At 39.4% G+C, this 21,095-nt stretch overlaps 1 protein-coding gene across 1 annotated transcript in view; it reads right to left on the bottom strand.

Moving 5' to 3' along the window:
• Positions 1 to 20,659, bottom strand: part of MARCH11 (membrane associated ring-CH-type finger 11) — a 29,224-nt gene extending 8,565 nt beyond the window's left edge. The window contains exons 1-2 of the mRNA XM_027888434.1: positions 20,195 to 20,659; positions 19,067 to 19,222 (exon numbers count right to left, since the gene is read on the bottom strand). Coding sequence (XP_027744235.1) covers positions 19,067 to 19,222; positions 20,195 to 20,485 — 447 coding nt within the window. The 5' untranslated portion in view covers positions 20,486 to 20,659. The remainder of the gene's footprint in view (positions 1 to 19,066; positions 19,223 to 20,194) is intronic.
• Between the last annotated feature and the right edge of the window lie 436 nt (positions 20,660 to 21,095).

Below are 21,095 nucleotides of genomic sequence, written 5' to 3'. Positions count from 1 at the left end.
CATAAGGAAAGAATCATTCTAGATTACCCCTACCATATATGGTCTTTCTTGGCCATAATTATCTAAATTACCTTGGCAGACTCTCCACTTCATCACTCATTACAGAGCTAGTGTGCAGAATTTGGGGACTGACATCTTTCACGTTCCTAATTTTGGACATACATGCTTTCTTCTACAGTTGCAGTAGGAAACAAGTGGATGAAGCTACTCCACTAAGAGCTTTCTTACCTGTTTTCCCACCTACAATAATTTTTCCTTTTTCCTATCACTTTAGAAAGCCTTCTCTTTTTTTTTTTACAGCAGTTGGGTAGCCAGTACTGTATAATCATAGGATAATAGAATAATTCAGGTTGCAAGGGCTGTGGGAGGCCTCTAGTTCAACTCTGTTCAAAACACGATCAGTGGTGAGATCAGACCAGGTCACTCAGGGGTTTATTCAGTAACACCTTGAAAACCTCCAGATATGGAGACCGTTCACCCTCTCTGTGCAACCTGTTCCGCTTCTTGACTGTACTCAGGTTGAAAACTGTTTTTCTTAAAACCCATTTTTTTTTATATCCAGTCTGATCCTCTTTTGATACTCTTATGCTCTCTTTCTCCTATCAGGTACCACTGTAAAGAGCCTGGGTAAGCAACGGGTCCTCGGCCCCCTTCTTTTCTTCTCTTTCAGCTTTTTCCATAAACTTTTCTACTGTAGCCTAATTTGCACATAGGGTGCTACATGCCTTCTCTTGTTGCAATCTCCTGAATATTATAGTATAAAAAGATAGATGTATAGCAATTTGTAAATTGTCTATCTTGAAATACTAACATTTTTATAGTGAACTCGATTAAGCTCATACTAGCTAATTCATGGAACTTCAGCGTTTGGAATGGGGCTACTCATATTAAATATGACTTTTTTATGGTAAAGCAACTATGGATATGCATTTCCTTTGTTAAAAGTTTTTTTATAAAGTCAAGGAGAGATCATTAACAAGTGATGCATGACAGAATTGTGTGAGCTTCCCATGACACAGATATTACTTGTATACAGGATTTAAAGTTCAGGACTGAAATTCACAGAAGTCTCTTTAGAATCTATAGGGTTTGTGTTCAACAAAATTAGTTTTCATTTCTCAGCTGAAGCTACATAGTGTGACTTGGCAGAAAACTGTCAAAAACACTATTGGTTATGTATCTCTGTCTTCGTTCTTTATCAGTCTGAAAAAGACCTATAATAAATTTGTTTGGAATGCCTGAAATCAAAGTACATTTATATCAAGTAAAGCTTTAACTGTCACAAAATATTAATCTGTCAAATTCATGGAAGAAGCTGGAAATATATTTAAACATCACTGAAATAAACAGCAGATCTTTCACAGTGCAATTTCAACGTGCCAAAGTTGCTAAACTCACTTCAGCTTATTTTGATCTTCTTTTCTTTTTTAAAACTTAGATTGCTCATAATTATTTTTCAAAGATAGCATTGAACAAAAGGAAAAGTAACCCAAACATCTGAGATAAGTAATGTAGCATATAGTCTATATATATAACTCATCCCTTATTATGGTGTTGTCTGACAACCAATATCTCTTTCTCAGAGACAACCATTCCTGCCTGTTTTTCTGTCCCATGAGGGCTTTTTTTGGGGTTACACAAATGTTTTCTTTCTAGAAAAGCTTGACCCTGAAAAACTCTAAGAACCGTAGATAGTATCCTTACCTATTCCTATCCTTTTCTAAAGAATATATTCTTATTTTGCTTTTCTCCTGATCAGATAATTACTGAGACAATGCACAAGCTGTAGTTCCTGACTCCTCAGCCTTTAAAAATCAAAGCACAGTTAAAAAAAAAAAAAAATCCCAACCCCCCAGGAAAAAAAAAAAACAACCAAGAACCCCAAAATAGGCTTTGATATTTTCTTCTATTACCCATTTACTTTAGCCTTGGTGGTATTCACTGTCTTTCTTCAACAGAATGAACTGTCCTCCACCTCCCTCAGCATGAAGGTCAGCAATAACCAAGAAATTTAAATTTCTATTAAATTTTCATCTCTTTTAGTGTAATCTGCAAGTTAAACTAACTGATGACATTCCACAGTAGATGGAGGAGGAAGGCCTGTGTATGTAAGACAGAAGACATTCAAGAGGCCTAGAAAGTTTTAGGTGAACCTGCAAACTTGCCTCCTAGGGCTAGGCAGTCTGCCAGAAGAACACAACACCCAAAGAGTGACAGGATGGGATGGAGCTCTAACATATGATCAGCCTGGGGACCTCATCTTCCGTGTATGCTGGTTCTTAGTGCTAATGGCAAGAAGACTGTGGATGTCCCTGATGGGTAACTTACCCAACTCAAATTTCCCCCTCCTTGTCTCTCTCCAGTCAGTTTTGATTCAAAGAGTCTGAGATTACCTCTTGGAAAATTAACGCCTTGATTTTTTTTTTCCCATAAATTTGATTGTGTTTGGGTACAAATTATAAAAAGAGAACAGATGTTACTGAGACAGGCCTATTTTTCACCTCATGAAGAGGGTATTCTGTAGTTACGACATTATTCACATGTAAATAAATTTGGAAGGTTCAGTCCTTTACTCAGACATGGACAGCATTACCCATTAGGCAATGAGATAAACTGCACAGGACTGTGTTGTTCAGTTGCTTTGCATTTCATTTGCTTGTGAAGAGGAACTGGAGTTGTGGTCGCACTGTTTTCTTCTACCTGAAGTCTTACTCACAGCATAGCTGATATGTGTGACTATCCATGTTGACAGACATCTAGGAACTGAAACCTCTTTTTCTAAGAGTAAGATTCTTTTTATGGCATCAAAAGTCAGTTAAATTTTCTTTAATTTCTCACAATCATTTATTGTATTCCCTGTTATATTTTTATAATCACCTTTTAATGCCAAATTAATGGCTTACAACAGAGGTTACAAAAATAATATAGTAAAAATAATTCAGTGATATTTAATATTGAGAAACTGTATTTAGAATATAATAGACTAAATTATTTAACATTGCAAATTGAATTATCTCATTTTGAATGTGCCATGATTTAAATCCATTATTTCCTTTAATTTTTTTTCATTTTCTTCATATAGTTTGTCTCAAAAATCTTAATTGCTCATGATTATAAATTATATTATGACTTTCTAATTTGGTTTTGTTATTTGCTGACTATATAATAAACAGTAACAGTTATTTTAGCTAAGTATTTTGCCAAGTTAGAAAATATCTATGTGAGCTTTTAGTGTCAGCTTCTTTAAAGTACATGACCCTAAAAAATAAATACTACGGGAAAGATTACCATTTTTGCTTAAGAACTAGAAGTTGAAAGAAAATGTGAAATATTTTGTATCTAGATAACTACAATAGCACTGTAAGTTTTCAGACATAATCATTAAAAAACCCTCATTCAAATTTCTATGAAATAAGATCCCATTCCATATTCCTTTCCATCCTATCTGTAGTTATGATGTGCTATGCCATCTCTGTTGCCCATGAAAATAATGAATTTTACTTTAGTATACAATGATAGTGAAAACTTCCTTTGAAAATGGTACTTTAAACAAAATATAATTAATGCTTCTGATTTTGATGTAATACTGTCTCACCCTTGAAAACTTTCTAGACTTTTACTTCTACTGGCACTTCATTATGTTTGGTTCTTATAATCTTTTATTTACCACTAGTCTTCCTTTCATAAATCAGTTGGGAGTCTCGTAAGCTAATGGTACATTAGAGTTCAAGTGCTGGCCCCAGAAACATTGCTTCTCTTTCCTTCTAAGAGCTCTGTCAAACAGAAATACTGCATAATTTCTTATTTTTGAGGTTGAGACTTTCCGAAGTTGAAGGAAACATATTGCTTTCAGGGACTAATTTTTAAAGAATAAAGTTAATACAGTTATATGCACGTCCCTACTATGATAAAGATGGATAAAATATTCAAAGGTCTGTCACCTTTGAGATAAACCAATATTAACTTGGCTTTTTTTTAATAACGTCTTGTAAAAGACAATGATTATTGTAAAATACGCAGCAGAAAAGTGATCTAAAAAGTACTAAGATTGTGCTTGTACTTAGAACACATTGCATGAAAAGTGGCTGCAAAGAACTTATAGGTTTTCCTACATCCTTAATAAAGAATATATGAAATTTCCTTATGTCTTCCCAAATGCATACCAGCTTCAACTGTATCAATATATAATCCACCAAAATTTCTTAGGCCAAAACGCTGTAATGGTTTAACACAGGTTATCCTGGACACTGCTGACTGAAACCTCACATTTCCCTCAGTCATTCTGGAACGCATATTTTACATAAAATTGAATAAAAATACTTGCAGAGACCTATTATAACATAACATGATTAACCTGAAGCCATACTAATTATGTGGCTTCGAAAACCTTTTGTCAGATTGCTCTAATTGCTAGAATAAACTCCAACAAGAAAAAGTTCTTTCCTACTGTCATTCATTATACATTATAGGATCTGTAATCTGTGTCCATATGAATAAAACACAAAAGCAAAAGACCACAATGATTTAGGTCCAAGAAACCATTTTTTTTTAATTTATCTGTTCCTTACTTTATCTTGTTAGTGGTCTATGTGATTAGATAATTTGAGTTTCTAACATATTTTGCAGTCATCACATGTTGACTACATGATTCAATATGCAGTGATATTGTTAACTTATTGACCAGCATAGACAAGAAAATGCATATTTTTGACTGTGCACACACACAAACATTTGAAATGTCATTTTCTGCTCTAGGCATCTATTTTTATGTCTTTTTCTTAAAAGAATCAATACCACAAAAATTGCAGCTCACCATTAGTGCCTGCCTATTTTGATACATTATTAACACATACAGTGCCTGTAGTCACAATGTCCATTATCTTTCTTGTGTCAGAGAGCTCATCAATACAGATAGTTTGGGCTGTATGTAATTTCTCAGTCTGCTTGGAAGGCTGCACCAGAATTTTACTTGGGACCTTCTGAAAGCATAACATTTACTCTGGAGATCCTGTCCACCTGTGCACCACATATGCAATTCAGTTGACAGTTCCTGGAAGTGTTGGCTTACTGCATGTACACAACTGAGCTGAACATCTACACCTACAGTGGATGCATCTTGGATTTCTGACTGCCTAGAAGCCTGGACATCCAAGCCAATGTACAAAATCTTTACATTATATTACATTCACCTTTCAAAATCTTACTACTTATTAGGCAGAACAGTTTAACGTTTTATCTTACGATTTTTTAAATGAGTTAGAATCACGGTCTGAGACCACAGGCAGAGCTGTGATGACAACTGCATTAGTCTTACATTATCATTTCTCTGGGAAATTATCAGTAGTTATCTTTTGCTGCTGGCCAAAAAGTAAAAGGAATGAGGCAAAGCTGCAGGACTGTGTGACCAGCTGAGGCAGCTGCCGAGGCACAGCTGTGGTTGGAACACTTTGACACCCCAGTGGGTGGGATAGATGGCCCAATTGAAGTACATTTACACCAATGCACCCGGCATGGGCAACAAACAGGAGGAGCTGGAAGCCATTGGGCAGCAGGAAAGCTGTGACATAGGTGCCATCATGGAAACACGGTGGTCTGGCTTGCACAACTGGGGTGCTGCAGTGGATGGCTGTAAACTTTTCAGGAGGGGTAGGCAAAGAAGAAGAGTCAGCGGGATAATCCTGTACTTTAGGAGTGCTATGATTGTCTAGAGCTTAGTGATGGTGCCAATAAAATTGAGTGTTTATGAGTAAGAATCGGGGAGAAGGCCAACAAGGCAGATATCCTGTTGAGAGTTTGTTACAGGCCACCCAACCAGGATGAAGATACAGACGAAATCCTACAAGAAGCCAGGAGAAGTCTCATGCTTGCTAGCCCTTATTCTTACACAAGACTTCAACAAGCAAGAACAGATGTCTGCTGACATACAGCACACCAGAAAGGAAACAGTCTAGGAGGTTCCTGGAGTGCTTGGAAGATAACTTCCTGACACAGCTGGTGAATGGGACAAATAGGGGAGGTGCTCCACTGAACCTGCACTTTGCAAACAGAGAAGAACTGGTGCGTGATGTGATGGCTGGAGGCCACCTTGGGCATAGTGACCATGAAATGGTAACTTTTGATTCTTGGAGAATCCAGGGTTGGGGTCAGCAGAACTGCTACCTTGGAGTTTTGGAGGGCAGACTGTGGCCTGTTTAGGAGATAGGTTGGGAGATTCCCTTGGGAGACAGTCCTGAAGGACAGAGGAATCCAGGAAGTCTCGATATTCATCAAGAAGGAAATACACAGAATATTTAAACATCATGGTGTGTTGGAAAAGTGTATCTATGAGAAACATGTGAGGTTAAAGTAAACTATTCTCAAGTTAGCTTGTAACTCCTATGAGACTCTAACTAATTAAGTTTAGCTTAGTGGCTTAGTTTATTGGTATTTTGAACATTCCATGGATGCGTATATTTGGTGAAAATGAAATTACTATTCTATGTGAATAATTGCTATTCCTACTGTAAAGTAGGAAGTATTCAATTTCTCTTTCAGCTTTACTGGAAATACTGAGTTTCATTGCAACTGAGGTGCACTCTTGATAGCATTATCTGAAAATGAAATATTAATGAATGGAGGCAATTAAAGCCTACCATGGTTGTTGCATTCTCTGCAACTTAAAGGTGATCTGCAAAATTAAAATGAAAGCTCAGCTCAAGCATAGACTGTCATGTTATGGTCTGGTACACATTCCTGGAAGAACACTAAGAAAAAAAAAAACATTAACTGCACAGAGGAAGTAAGCCTTAGCAAAGTTATAAATGAGCTACGTGAAGGAGGTATTAACAATTTTCATGCCATCTAGTTACTTAGGAGGCTTAGCCATGTTTTGCCTATACAACTCTGTACTTCTGTTTGAGAACAGACAGTATCAAAACCGGTTCTGGAGTTGCTTTTTCTTTCTCTCCTGGTAAAGGAACTGTTTGTAAATACCAGCTAAAACTGCTGAAAAATTTTAAATGAAAAAAAAATGCTGAGCATGAGGCTAAGATTGTGCACACATTATGATATTGATGCACTTACCAAATGTATGTAAAAAATTTGTCAACAGGGAGGGACAGAACAAACCCCTTCCAAAGAAATGCCCTGGACACTAGTCACTATATAGAGGGATCATCTGCTCTAGATCATTTCTGTTGATGCCTTCTTGTCTATCATGTTGAAAATATTCAAGTATTAATTCCAGTTCCTTTACTAAAACTCACATTTCATCTGCTAGCTGAACTTCCCAAAAGTGCTGGCTTCTCTTTCCCTGTCTCTTTCACTCTATGAATAATTTAATAACTTTTACAGCCCCTGCAAGAAGAAGCACAGAGGGTTTATCTGAGACTATTCAACAACCTAATGTTGGTGCATTCCCTTGTGAGAGACCTTGGCTCAAACCCATTGTTTGCCTGAGTTTAAGCAAGGTTTTAAACTTTTACCTCTAAAGACACTATTTTAGTAACTGACATTTATGTGTTATTCAGGATATTCAATAGCAGAACTCCTTCCAAGTAATTTATTGGAATACTTCCAGTTCCCATACTATACAAAGATGTTCACTGAACCAAAGGGAAAGCAAATGAAACTGATAACTCTATTCACATCACCTCCATAGGGATGAGTAGGGAGATGATTTCCGTATGGTACAAAGCATCAGGAACTTTTTCTGACACTGGCATATTTCAGTGGGTTCTGGTTGCAGAAAGAGGCCATGGAAAGGCCTTTACTGGAAAAGAACCATAGAAATTATGTGGAGGTGGAAGAAATGCCAGGTAATTGGAATTTTAAGGTTCAACATTCCCAGTTCACTGAAAGAAGACTGAAAGAGGACACGAAGAATGTAGCTGTAAAAACAAATTGAATCAGATAAGCACAGTTTAGAAGTTGTTAAAGCAGCATAAAGTACACAGTAATTGCTGCTTTCCACTATCTGCTTCTAGACAGTCTATGAATCCAAAGACGTGCTATCAAGTAGTGCATCACCATCTATTGTCACCGGATTCCCCTGCATCCTGCAGCAACATTATTCACAGGTGAAGAATAGTTCTGGCACAGTGCAACTCCCCACCTTTGATCAGGAAGATGCACCTTCACTCTCTGGTCTTCTTCCTACTGTTACATGGCAGTGATGTGTTTCAGCAGTGAAGGGGACAACCTAACCAGAAAACAACTCAGCACAAATATTGACCTCTGGACATTTTGGCCCTGAACAAACTGTGATCAGAATTTTCATGTGAAAATCTGGAAGATGCTCAACATGAGGGCAGAGACAACCCTGATTTCATGTGCTTCTTTGTAAGATATAAAACAAAGGAAACTTCAGATTTTAAGGACAACAAAAAGGATGAAGAAAGGAAACATATTCTGAGTTCAGATGTAAAGAATGTAAAGATGTTGCCTTGTCTAATCCCTAAGCAACATAACATTTATCTTGGACAAAGGTTAAAAGGCAGGATGATAAGAAAACCAAGGTATTATATACCAGCATATAATCAGGAAGAAGGCTTGTATGAAATCTGAGACAGTCTGCTCTAAAAGTCATTTCGGATCTAATTTATTAGATTAGTAAATCAATTAGATTGGTGCTGTAGTCAATTAGATTTGTGATAAATCTTCACTTGAAGACAATTTAGTCATAATTATAAAATTTTAGACTGTGCAAATGAATATGGTAAGCAATGTACCGCTTAAAAATTTGGCCTAGTGGAATATTATCTCATTTATTTATTATAATTGTTTTATATATTACACATTGGGTATAATAATTAGAAGACTTTAAAATATGCATCATAGATCTATAAGAATTAGTATAATGTATTCATATTAAAATTATTAATAATATTTTTATTCTTAAGTTATTAATTGAGCATATATTAAACAGCAAAATTTTAAAAGTCAGTTGCATTAGTTTTTTCAGGTACTGCTAAATAATCACAACTACACACTAATAGGCACTGTTGTTTGAGTCAATATTAAACATTTTTCTAATAGTTTGAGTAGCCAAGGTTTTGATCACCCAGTTATAAGACTCCATCTTTATGGAAACATACAAGATGAAGTGCTTAATTATAGAGAGTGGCAATTTAGATACTACATATCATCAAATATGATAGTTCCATCACAAAAAAAGGAAATAGTTGCACCTACAGTAGTATTACACTGCACCAGAAACTCTGTATTTCTATCATAAATATGTCTGAAATCCCTTGGAGTAACTACATTAAATTGCACAATGTGCTTTTGAAGACTGAAAATACCCAGCTTTCTGACTTGTTACATTGTGCATCAGCATTCATAGTGCTGCAAGAAGCAATGGTTATAATATCAAAAACTGTAATATCTGTTCATATAGTTGTGTTTGAAAACTGCTAAACTATAAATTGTTCTTGGCTTAATGGTGCTTATATGACTTACACATAACATATGTATCATCTCTTGCAGTACAAATACAAGTGCAAATACAGACACAAAATAAAAGTACCCTTAGTTTCTCTCAAATACCAGAAGTACCTAAAAAATGAAAGGTAAGAAAGTACATGCTGTTCATATTGAAAACACAATTGTAAAAGAACCACTTACAAACTGTCAGTTTTAAGCTTATGACTATAAACACAGTCATGTTTTGTTGTTACTAGACAATAGTCCCCTCTTTACATTCACTAATTAGATATGATTGCATAAAATTGCTCTATCCTACAGTCAGTACTGTTTCTGGATTCCTTAGCAAAATTAACAGTGACACTTGAGCTATGATGAAGCTAGTTTAGGGAACTGTTGGAAAAACAGCTTAATGGTCTTGTTAGGATATAAGCTGTGAAATAACTTGCTACCTACTTGAAAATTTTTTTGCACACACATTATGGCTCTCCTTAGGAAGAAATTCCTTACTGTTGCTGGTGAAGCACTGAAACAGGTTGCCCAGAGGGGTTGTGGATGCCCATCCCTGTAATTGTTCAAGGCCAGATTAAATAGGGCCCTGAGCAACCTGATCTAGTGATCAGGTTGGCAGGGAGGCTGGAAGTAGGGGATCTTTAAGGTCCCTTCCTATCCAAAGCATTCTATGATCCTATGATAGTTTTTGACCTCTCTGGAATGGATAGAAACAGGTCCTGGTTCTGCCACTGTAGGCAGACAAAAATTTTTTGATATCAAAAGTTTGTGAGCAATTTACCCTTATAAGGATGATACCTAATGAAAAAAAGCAGGGAAGGTTTTTCCACCTCAGATGGAATTCTCACTCATTAGGCCCTGGGAAACATCTAGGCTGCAAGATGAGAATGGGCAGAGGATCTAAGACTGGTGACTGCAGACAGAGCTCATGGAACGTGTCTCAGGACTGTGAAAGAGCGTAAGATCTCATGGCTCAAAGCATTCAAAGAGATAAGTGGCTCAGATATCTTAAAGGGAGGGCCTTTTCTTCAGGTAGGTTTGTCCAGTCACACCTGGCTGGCTGTTAGTAACTTATCCAGGATCCAACTCTGAAGTACAGAATACTGACTATGAATCAATATCACAGAAAACTATATGAAAAAAGTCAGTAAAATGACCAGTATACTGACACCAGCTTTTTGCTATGCTGTACTGAACTGTTTCTGCTGTATTAGCCTAAACTCGTAGAGGACTCTGAGGGAAAAGAGAGATCAAAGGAAGGAGTGCATCATTTCTCCAGTCAGGTAACTTGGACAGCCTGCGCTGAAGGAGAAAGGTTTGTATTTTCTTGTGACTATGAAAACAAGCCTCGGCAACTTTTCAATAGAACAGCTTTTTGAATGGCATTTGTGATTGCCTGCTCCTGGTCCACCAAAATGAAGCAGACCAGGCTCTCAACCAACACGGTAATTGAGTCCAGTGGTGGAATTCTCCAGGAAGAAGCTAAGTAGCTGCAACTTTGGACTCACAACATCCTGCAGAGATGCTGAGTGCCACAAAGAGCCTGAGCCGCAGGACTGTGGTCTTCCAGCACATACAGAAATTTACAGAAAGTGCTTTTGCTTTATTAATGAAAATAAAGATAAGATGCGCAAATTGATCACCCTTTGGAGCAATGCAAATTCCCATGTAAGTCTGAGTTTGTAAATAAAATTTAACTTTTTAAAGTAATTCTCTTTTCATAAAACTTTTTCTGCAAACCCCTCTTCCCCCTTAAGGGGGCCTACAGAAAAGATAGGGAGGGAGCCTTTATCAGAGTGTAGTAATTGGATGAGGTTTAGCAGCTTTAAATTGTAAGAGGGCAGGTTTAGATTAGATATTAGGAAGAAATTCTTTACAGTGAGCTGGGTAAGGCCCTGGAACATGGGGCCCAGAGAAGTGTCCAAGGCCAGGTTGAATGGGGCTCTGAGCAACCTGGTCTAGTGGAACCTGTCTCTGCCCACAGCAGGTACACTGGAGCTAGATGATCTTTAAGGTCCCTTCCAACTCAAACCATTGAATGATTCTGTTATTGCCCTAAAGTGAATGAAATTAGGCCTTTGTTACCAGAAGAAAAAAAAAAAAGGCAGTGTAACTCCTGCTGAAGCACATCTCTATCCCAGCAATCTTTCTGACCTCTGTCACAGTAGTAGAAAAGGAGTCATCATCATAGTTACTGAGGGGAGTAGAGACACAGTCACAAATGTAATGTCACAACCAAGGATCACATCCTTAAGGATTCATATGTCAGAGGCAACAGTGGTTCAGTACTTAGATAACCTGGCCAATTCATCAGCAAAATTAGGGAAAGGTGAAAAAGAAAGAGAAAGTGAGACTTGGACAAAGATGTAGCTTCTTACCCACACTTTAAATATGCTAATGCAGGGTCATAGGACATAATACTGTGGAAATTTGAGATGATTTCTAAGTAAACAGGTTGGAAGCCTGTACCTTTGAACCTAAACAAGGAAGAAAAAAACCTTTTGGCTGGTATCATGAGGACCTAATGCATAAAAGTTGTACAGTGAGACAAAGATTCACTTTTGTCACATGATGAACACCAAGACATCTCGGAGTAACTTTAAACTACTGAAACTGCTTTCTATTCTAAAATAATCTATACTAGAAGACCAAAGTCCTTAGATCTTGTAGGTGTTAATTCCCAGGACCTAGTTCACAGCAATTATATCAGTGAGATTTACAAAAGCTTGAGGGAAAGGCCAAAGGAGAAAGGTAAGTTTTTAAAATTCCAACAGGCATAAACCATAAACTCTTCCCATTGAATGCACAGTAGATTTTCCACAAATTTCCAAACACACTCAAGGACACGGCATCAACTGTCAGTGGAGAAACTCTGAAGTAGGCACATTTCCCTAGAATAACCAGCAATTTTACATGTTTTCTAGATTTTTTAACCCAAGGCTATAAGAAGAAAAGGACAGGCTGAAGCAGAGGATTTTGAAATTCCGGAGATCATAGAATCATAAATTCAATCATTAAGGCTGGAAAAGATGTCTACGATCACTGACTCCAACTACTGACTTGGCACTCCTGCGTTCACCACTGAACCCAATCCCCAAGTGCCACACCCACACGCCTTTTGAACACTTCCAGAGACGGTGGATTCCACCACTTCCCTGGGCATCCTGTTTCAATGCCTGACAACCCTTTTGATGAAGTAATCTTTGCTAATATCCAATCTACACCTCCCCAGTCACAACTTTAGACCATTTCCTCTTGTCCTATCGCTTGTTATTACCTAGGAGAAGAGGCTGAACCCATCTAACTAAAACCTCCTTTCAAGCAGCTGCAGAGAGCGATGAGGTCCCCCCTGAGAATGCATTTCTACAAGATGTATTTGAAGGTTCCTCTGCTTATACAGAGTAGTGAAGGATATGAAGATCCTTTCCATAAGTTTGACAGATATCAGAAAGGCTTCAGTAATTAATAAAATTTCTACTTGGTACAAGCATCCAGAAAGCACTGAGATGATATGCAGTACTCTGTAAGTGGTGCTTAAGAAGAAAGCGACCCTCTTTAATAAGTTTCATGAGGATTTTAAGTCAGCATTGTACAAATACCAGCAAAGTTTCCTTTTTGGAAGGTGATATCAAGTGATTGGAGCTTACTATGATTTTTGTGGTTACTGAAGAAAGAGCCTATGGGGAGGACAGTGTTGAAGTGCAGGAAAAGGATGCAATTGCAGGACACCTATATTCCGTTCGTGTTACTCTGATGTGAACCTCACATCAGCTGTTATGCCCATTCCTTCAAGCAATATATGCCATATTGCTCTCCTGGTATGAAAGAGCAGCCCTGAAACTGAGATGCAGAATTTAGTCATTCACAGAGGAGCATAATGTGCTGCGAGTAACCACAAGCTATAATAGATTGTAAATTGCAGATTGCTCAGATAAAGCAATAAGAGATACATAAAGTATTCCATTAGGAAGTAGACTCTCTGTCTGTCTGTTCTTGCCCAGTGGGCAGAAGAAACTTCCTTAGCATGAAAAACGAGAAGGCATTCTGAAGTTTACTCTCATTTTCTCCAGATACAGTTTCCCGGATGTGAGTTTTACAGAATTTGCCTTTTTCAAGTTCCCTATAGGTCTTGGAATAATATTCTTCCAGTGTTAGCAAAGTAGCTAAATACACTTGAAGCTAGCGAGTATTTCATCATGATGATAAGGTTCATGACTTTGTGAAACTACTAAGGAATTATTTTGCTTTACTGTATCTGTTCCTTCGCCATAAAAGATGACAAAAATGAGCCTTAGCTCCAGAAACAGCCTCCATCTACTAATATGGTTTGTGAGGTTAACAATATGATGTATTCCTGTGCTGGGAATATGCTCATCATGGAAATGGTAAAGTTTAATACTGCTCTGGAGGGAAGACACCTCCAAAAAAGTATGCAAAAATGGCACACATACACACACACAGGGTAGAGGGAAAGGAAACAGCATGTAGCTAAGGCTGAAATACTCATTCTCCACGAGCTTCATTGAAATGTAAACAAAAGTAGCAGAAAAAGAGAAATTAAAATAAAAGTATATAAAAAGGAAAGATGAAATAAATTAAAACAAAAAGCTAAGAACCCCATGGAAACAGTGTCATGCAGGCAAAACTCACAGTGAGGATGCTCTGATTCAGACAAGTACTTCCAAAGAACTGAGGTCAAATTGTTCTTTCACTATTGCACTGTTGACTTGAAAGGAGGTAGGGGCTATCCTCTGCACATTGCTGAAGCAATAAGAAAGAATCTTCAGAATGAATACCAAACATCCAATTTGAATCTATGTATGGATGGGGCAAAAATTTTTAAAAAATCTAAGTCCAATAAGTACAAAATCTATTCCCCCAGTGGAGAAAATTAAGAAAGAAGTAAGTTGGCACGACTGCCAGTCATTTCAGTGCAAATGGACCAACATTCAAAACCAGTAAGTATTAAAAGGAAGTTTCAAAATTAATTTATTAGAACTTCCTTTGACAAATTTCAGCTGTGGAAAAAACTACAGGGACACTTCAGAGTTAACACAGGATGACTGGTAGAGAAGTCAGGAGGTTATGACAGTATTTGGTCCTCAAAGCAGGCCACTTGCATTGTAATATAGGCATGAACTAAGGAATTGTAGACAAGAGACATAAAAGCAGTACACTATCATTTACTAATAACTTTTCATATTAAGAAGTAGAAGAATCATGCTGAAAGAACCACTTATTGGTTATCACCAGTCTCTGTTGATAGAAATTAAAGATCTGAATCCCAAAGATTGGGATTTTTGACATAAGGCAAAAAGAGAAAAATTTTTATTGAAAAAACTCATAAATCTTTGACCACTATATAAATTTCACCAATGTTAGGCTAGCACTTCAAGCTATTGGGAAAAAAATCCAATCAAACAGACAGAAAATTACAAAACCCAGTAACTCAAAGGTTCCCAAATGCAGGTTCCACACTGTAACTTTAGCCTTGCATTGTTAGATATTCGAAGCATTTCAAATGGCAGCAACTATATATATGTAGCAACCTTGATTCCCATTCACACTGCCTTTTACTTTTGGATGTTTTTTTCTAATGAACTCTGCTGTAAATGTGTAATTTATGATTATAATTCCAGCAATAAGTTATTCAGTGCATTTCCTCTGAAAAACAACCTGGCACTATGTCTCATGCTAGTCATTTCACTCCATGAAAACCTTAGGCTGAAGGAATCCACCTTCTTCCCTTGAAGTATTTAACCCACCTATTTAATACATCATGATAATTCCACTCTTCATATCTGTATTATATATCTTACTATTAGATCAGGATGATACTTGTAATTAGAAATTAATTTCCAAGTATCGTTCACAGTTTACACTGCTCTGGTGTTTCACATCATTCTAGCAGTCAAACTGGCTTGAGCACAATCTATGCATTTCACAAAATAAAACCAGAAAGCAATTGTTTTTTTAACAAGTTTCAGGAAATAAAAGAGTAACATATGAGGGGCACACACCCACATACCTTTAACACTATTCTTTTTTTAAAGTATCCTCTGTTTTTTTAGTTTTTATTCTACTTGATTAATTCAGTACACACTTTAGAAGTCCAACAGAACTGCTGAACAGCTTGACTCTCTCTATAATTCCCCATATTCCTTCTTGATTGTTTCAACTCCCGTATGATGAGCTGACCTCTTAGATGAACTTCATTTCTCCTCATCACTTACAAATATGCTTCAGTACTTCTAGTCAATATCTAGTCTTTTGGTTTTCATTCTTCTCTATCCCTCCTACACTCTCACTGTGGTTGAATCATTTCATTTGTTCACATATTATCCCTTCATTATTTCATGACTTGCAGATCATTGGTACTTATGACATTATTCCATCCCCTGTTCCCTCTCACCTGCCATTAGTTATCAATTATGTCCATCCTTCTACAGCTTCTACAGCTTTGTTCCTCCTTTTCACTCTAATGTCCAGCTTGCACTCTTTCAGCTCTGCATGCTAACAGCCAAATATTTAGCTCCTAGCATGGTAACAGTGCCTGCTCACTTGTTCCATGACAGATTTGCTCTTTTATCTGAATGGCTAACCAGATGTATTTCTCAAGCTTAACTGAATTCTGGCTCCACACCTTTTTGCTGCCCTTATTTTCCAATTCCCAGCTCCTTTTATATCCAAGTCTCTTTATGCATAAATTAAAAGGAAACAAAGAAAACACAACATGGAATTCACTTTCCCAGTAGAATTTTCTCTCTGATGCCTTCTATTTTTTGCACTTCTGTGCTTAACATCCCTGGTGAAATTTTTACTGTCCTCTCTTTTTGTACAGTCTCTATAATTTGCATCACTGACGCTTGTTTTCCACAATTCTCTTTTTCAGTCCCTCATTCACCTTTAGATCTTTCCCAGAAAGTACACAGGAAATGTGTTTTGCCTTTCCCACCACAGAAAGGCAAACTGCTCTCTCCAACAGCTCTGCTATGCTTTTGTTTCTAAATTCATTAAGCACACTACTTAGAACTGATCATAATCACCATTTACCCAGTGCAGTCACTGAGATGACTGAGTGCATCAGATCAAAAGGTCTACCTAGTCTAGCAAATTCTCTCTAGAAGTGGCCAAAATCAGACACTTAGGAAAAGAATGAGCGAGAGATATACAACTACTATATCTATGCTGATGACTGGTATTTTTTTCTGTTTCTCTCTCTGGTGTCAAAACTGAAGTATTAGTCTGTTTCAACCCTAATTGGATCCTCCTGTTCTCAATATTTCTAAAACTTGCATGTGCTTTCTACGTAGCATATCTAAGGTTGTTCATACATAAAAAATTGATTTCTCATCATCACTTTTATGTCTCAGTTACTGTAACACATCTTTTATGCTCATGACATAAGTAATTTTCTCAGAAAGTATAAGACTGCTTCAAATACAATTCCTTTGTATTTGTACAATTACTTTGAACACATTACTGCCCTTCTTTCTCCACTATGATGGTTCCTCTCTTCCCCATCACATAAAACAAAAAAGACTTGATTTGATTTTTTAGGTCCTTCCAGGCGTTTATTGACATATTCATTACCTTCTAATGACTACTCAGGCATTGAACTTCATCTCCATTCAGTTCATGAAACTCACCCCTTTGAGATGTCAAAAACTCAGTGATAGTTAGCAATGGTTAGTATAACAAGACCACTGGTTTTATATATCCCCATAGATTTTTCCCCTTATCTCTTGTTCAAACTCCTTTGTAAATTGTCCAAGACTGGGACAATCCTTTTTGTTTCTAGTGTGTGCCTACATATGGAATAGCACAGTGTGTCCTCCTGGATCCTCATTACAGGAAGCGACATCAGTAGATTGTTCTAAGTTCATTGTGCAGTTTAGAATGCATAACTGGAGATTGGAGCCTTCTCCCTTCTTAGTTATGCCTACAAAAACTAAATGTTTTCATCCAGCTGAGCATAGTCCTTAGCAAAAACTTTAACTAAAACTTTATTACACTTCCATATTGAAGTATCTGAAGAGCTTGACGTTGTACTTTTTAATATAACATGCCTACACATACATGCAGAAGAGTCTTGCTCATGCTTATCTAGTTGATGCCAGCGAGGCTACACAAATGAATGAGGATTACTCACATTAACAAGATTTGAAAAATTGGAACTGTAATGCAAGAAAACTGTTGAGCATAGTAATTTTTTAGCTCAAATGTTAATAAACACCATTCAGGCCACTGAAAACCACTGAACTCATGAGGCACATTTCACCTCCGTACTTGCTGCATAGTTGCTTAAATAATACTAAGTATAACCTTATTTTTTTTCTATATTAAGAAATCAGATCTTAAAGGTAAGCATTTACTTTTTAAAATAACTATTTTGAGATTTTCCAGATGTCAGAAAGTGTGTTGAATTGCCATGCACTTGGCTCTTAAATTAGCACATCAATCTACTCTATCACTTTCAGAACAGGTCCATTTCACCTAAGTACCAGAATATAATGTTTTAATGAACAGGATATATTAAACATCTAATGTATTTTAGGACAGACTACTGTAACAGTCTAGAAAAGACTATTCTCTAAATATCTTTATCAAAAAGTTTCCTCTGTGGATTTATAAAGAAAAAATTGAAGTCATCTGGCTCTGAAAGTACTTGAACCTAATCTGAACAGCTGTAAGCAAATACTCCAGATATCCTATATCCAAGGAATGCTTATCATGTTCACACAACTGCCATTACCATCCAAGCATGTCTTTTCTATAAAACTCCAATCAAATGCAGGCACAGAAAAATAACCCGAGTGCTCTGGCCTTTGAGAGCTCCATCATCTCCAAGCTCTTAGGATCAAAACTAAAAAAAGATACAATTATCTTACTAAATGTGTTCCTCAGATGTTATGAAATACAATTTCCAGGGGCAAATTTTAAGCCTCTAAAGAATTCTGATATGCAAAGTGGTATTAAGCCTTCCCTAACAGATCTGCTGAAGCTTTGTGTTTCTCCCCTACCTCTCCCTGAACATGCTACCACTATAATTCTCTAACTTCCAGCTGCATGTTGTGATGCTGCTAAAACAGAGCTGTGACAAATGTTACTGCACACTTCAGCTTCTGAAGCAGCTACCGGTGGACAGAACTTTGTGTTCTACTACTCTGGATTATGCCAAGACTGGAAAGTCACCTCCTTTTACATTTTTACAGTAGATGAATACACAGGCAAAATAATTTTTCTTTGCCTCTCCCCTCTAGACTTTAAGCTTGAAAAGTGAGCAAAATCAACCTTTGACTGAGTCTTTAACAAACTATAAATACATGTTTAAACTTTAGAAAGTGAATCAGGGAGATCCAAGTTGTTCTGTCACATCTCAGAGTGATTTAACTACTTGCAGAATTTATCAACCTCTGAAGACCAGTTCTATGACAAGCCAAAAACTGGAAGACCATAACAGAATCAAATGACTACATATTTTAATATGTAACTGGTCTTAAAAACTAACTTCAAGTGGGTGCAAGTGCTAGCTGGGGAAGCATATAGGATCTTCTGCTGTATTTTCCGAAAACCTTGGAAGTAAAAGCAAGAATAATTTTGGCTTTAAAAATGACAAGGAGAACATATTTTTTAAAAACAAACAAATTACCTGGCAAGGCCTTTTCATTTTTATGGCTATAACATGGTATCTGTAACAGCAGAGTTCACAGGTCCATGACCCTCTTTCACTTATCCACTTTAACAGGCAAAGCTGATGTGTGTATCGTACTGACCCATCGCAGCGGCAAGGATTTAACAATTCACCCTGAAAAGGCAACACAGAAACATTAACTTTAAAAATAATCTTTCATGTACATGTACACTCAATACTAAAATATTTAGAGGTCTGTAACAATGACCTGGTCTCAGTTTCACTACGTGAAAAAGCACGTATTTTTTGCTATAAAAAAGCTCAAAAATGTAACTGTTTTAAAAGTATCTAACTGCTTCTAATGAGTCAAAAGCCAGAAGTCTGCCTACACATGTGTGCGTACCTATGTGAAAAAACTGAAATAATACCACCCACCAAACAACAGTAGCATTAGCCCTTTCAAATAGCTCTAAAGGTACCAAAAGGGGTTGGATACATTTCTCCAGCAGCTTCTTGAAGTCATCAATCGGAAAGAAATGGGTGACATCATGGTTCCACGAGAACACTGCTCTTCTAGCAGGGCTCTGTGCTGCCCAGCCAGTGAGCTGTCAGGCAGGACCTCAAATAATAAAATAAGCACTTCCCCCAGTAGTTCACATATTTCTGTACTATATAAATCAGCTTTTCTCTTGTTCCCAAGACAACCTACAGAATGCTAGTTATGGAACAATTGCTGATAATGTGCCCAGTAACGTCATGACAGAGAAGATATTTGGAGGTCTTCTCAGCATTACTTGTAAGCTAACACCCTCATTTCAAAATCTGACAGAAACCTGAGAAATTCGCATCGTTTAAAGTCCCTGCGGGATGAACCAGCGAGCGCAATGGCCAGAAGACACGGAGCGTGCGAGCCAGGCACGGCACAGTCCCTGGATTTTCCCAGAGCTCTGCGCCGACTCAGGCTTGCCCCAAGCGTTCGCCAGCACCACCTCGCACAGCAGCAGCCGGGGCTCGCTCCGCCGCCGACGCCGAGGAGAGCGATCCCTGCCAGGGACGCCGGGATCAGCACCAGGGACAGGGCTCGGACCCGGGCACGGGGGGGTGTGCGAGGGGCCGGCCCTCCCGCCCCCGGCCCGCTCTGCTCACCTGCTCGGGGCCCTGGAAGCAGATCTTGCAGATGGGGCCGGTCCCGCCGGCGTGGCCGCCGCTGCCGCTCTCGCTGCTGCTGCACACCGAGCGCCTCTCGGGCTTGTCGCCGCCGGCAGCCCCGGCCCCGCCGTGCCCGCTCTCCGAGCCGCCCCTCGGGCCCTCGCCCTCTGCCTCCTGCGGGCTGTCCCCGCTCGCCTCCCCCGCCCCGGCCGGCAGCTCCAGCGGGGCGGCGGGGGCCCGCGGCGGCTCCCCGGCAGGGAGGACGACGCTCCCTCCGGCGCAGCTCATACCGCGGGGCACCCGCTGACCGGGGCGGGGACGGCCCGGAGCGGCGGATGGCGGCGGCGGCGGGGAAGGAGAGGCGGGGGCGCCTCTCTGGCTGCCGACGGCCGGGAAGGTGACCCGGCGCGGCCGCCTCCCTCCCGGGCCCGGCGCTGTGCGAGGGAGCGGGCGGGCGGCGTGCGGGGCTGGGGGCGGCGGGGCGGGGCGGGGGAGGGGAGGGAGGCAGAGAGCGAAGGAGGGAGGGAGGGGCAGGTCCGGCACCGGCACCGCCGCCGCCTCCCCCGCACCGGCGCGGTCACACCCGCTCCGGGGGAGCCGCCGCCCCCGCCAGCGCCCCGGCGCCCGCCCGACCGGGGGGAAACCCTGCCCCTTCCCGGGACGAAAAGCCCTGCCTGCCCTCCCGCCCCCTCCTCTCAGCGCCGGCTGCCCCCGCACCGCGGCGGCCGCGTCCCACGGCCCGCCCCACGGGCACTGCCCGCCCTTCCCTTGGCGGCACCTCCCGACCCTGCTCCCGGCCCGGCAGCTCAGCGCTCACGGGGCTCCTCCGCCCCGGCACCCCCGTGGAGGACGCGGCCCTTAGAGGGACTTCTTTCTACTTTATCGGAGGTTTGGATGC

Source organism: Empidonax traillii, unplaced genomic scaffold (assembly GCF_003031625.1).
Source record: "Empidonax traillii isolate 1590-97213 ecotype Southwest subspecies unplaced genomic scaffold, ASM303162v1 scaffold238:size1398292, whole genome shotgun sequence".
NCBI classification, from domain to species: Eukaryota; Metazoa; Chordata; class Aves; order Passeriformes; family Tyrannidae; genus Empidonax; species Empidonax traillii.
The sequence above is the reverse complement of the archived record's forward strand: the minus strand, read 5'-3'. Positions and strand labels throughout refer to the sequence as shown.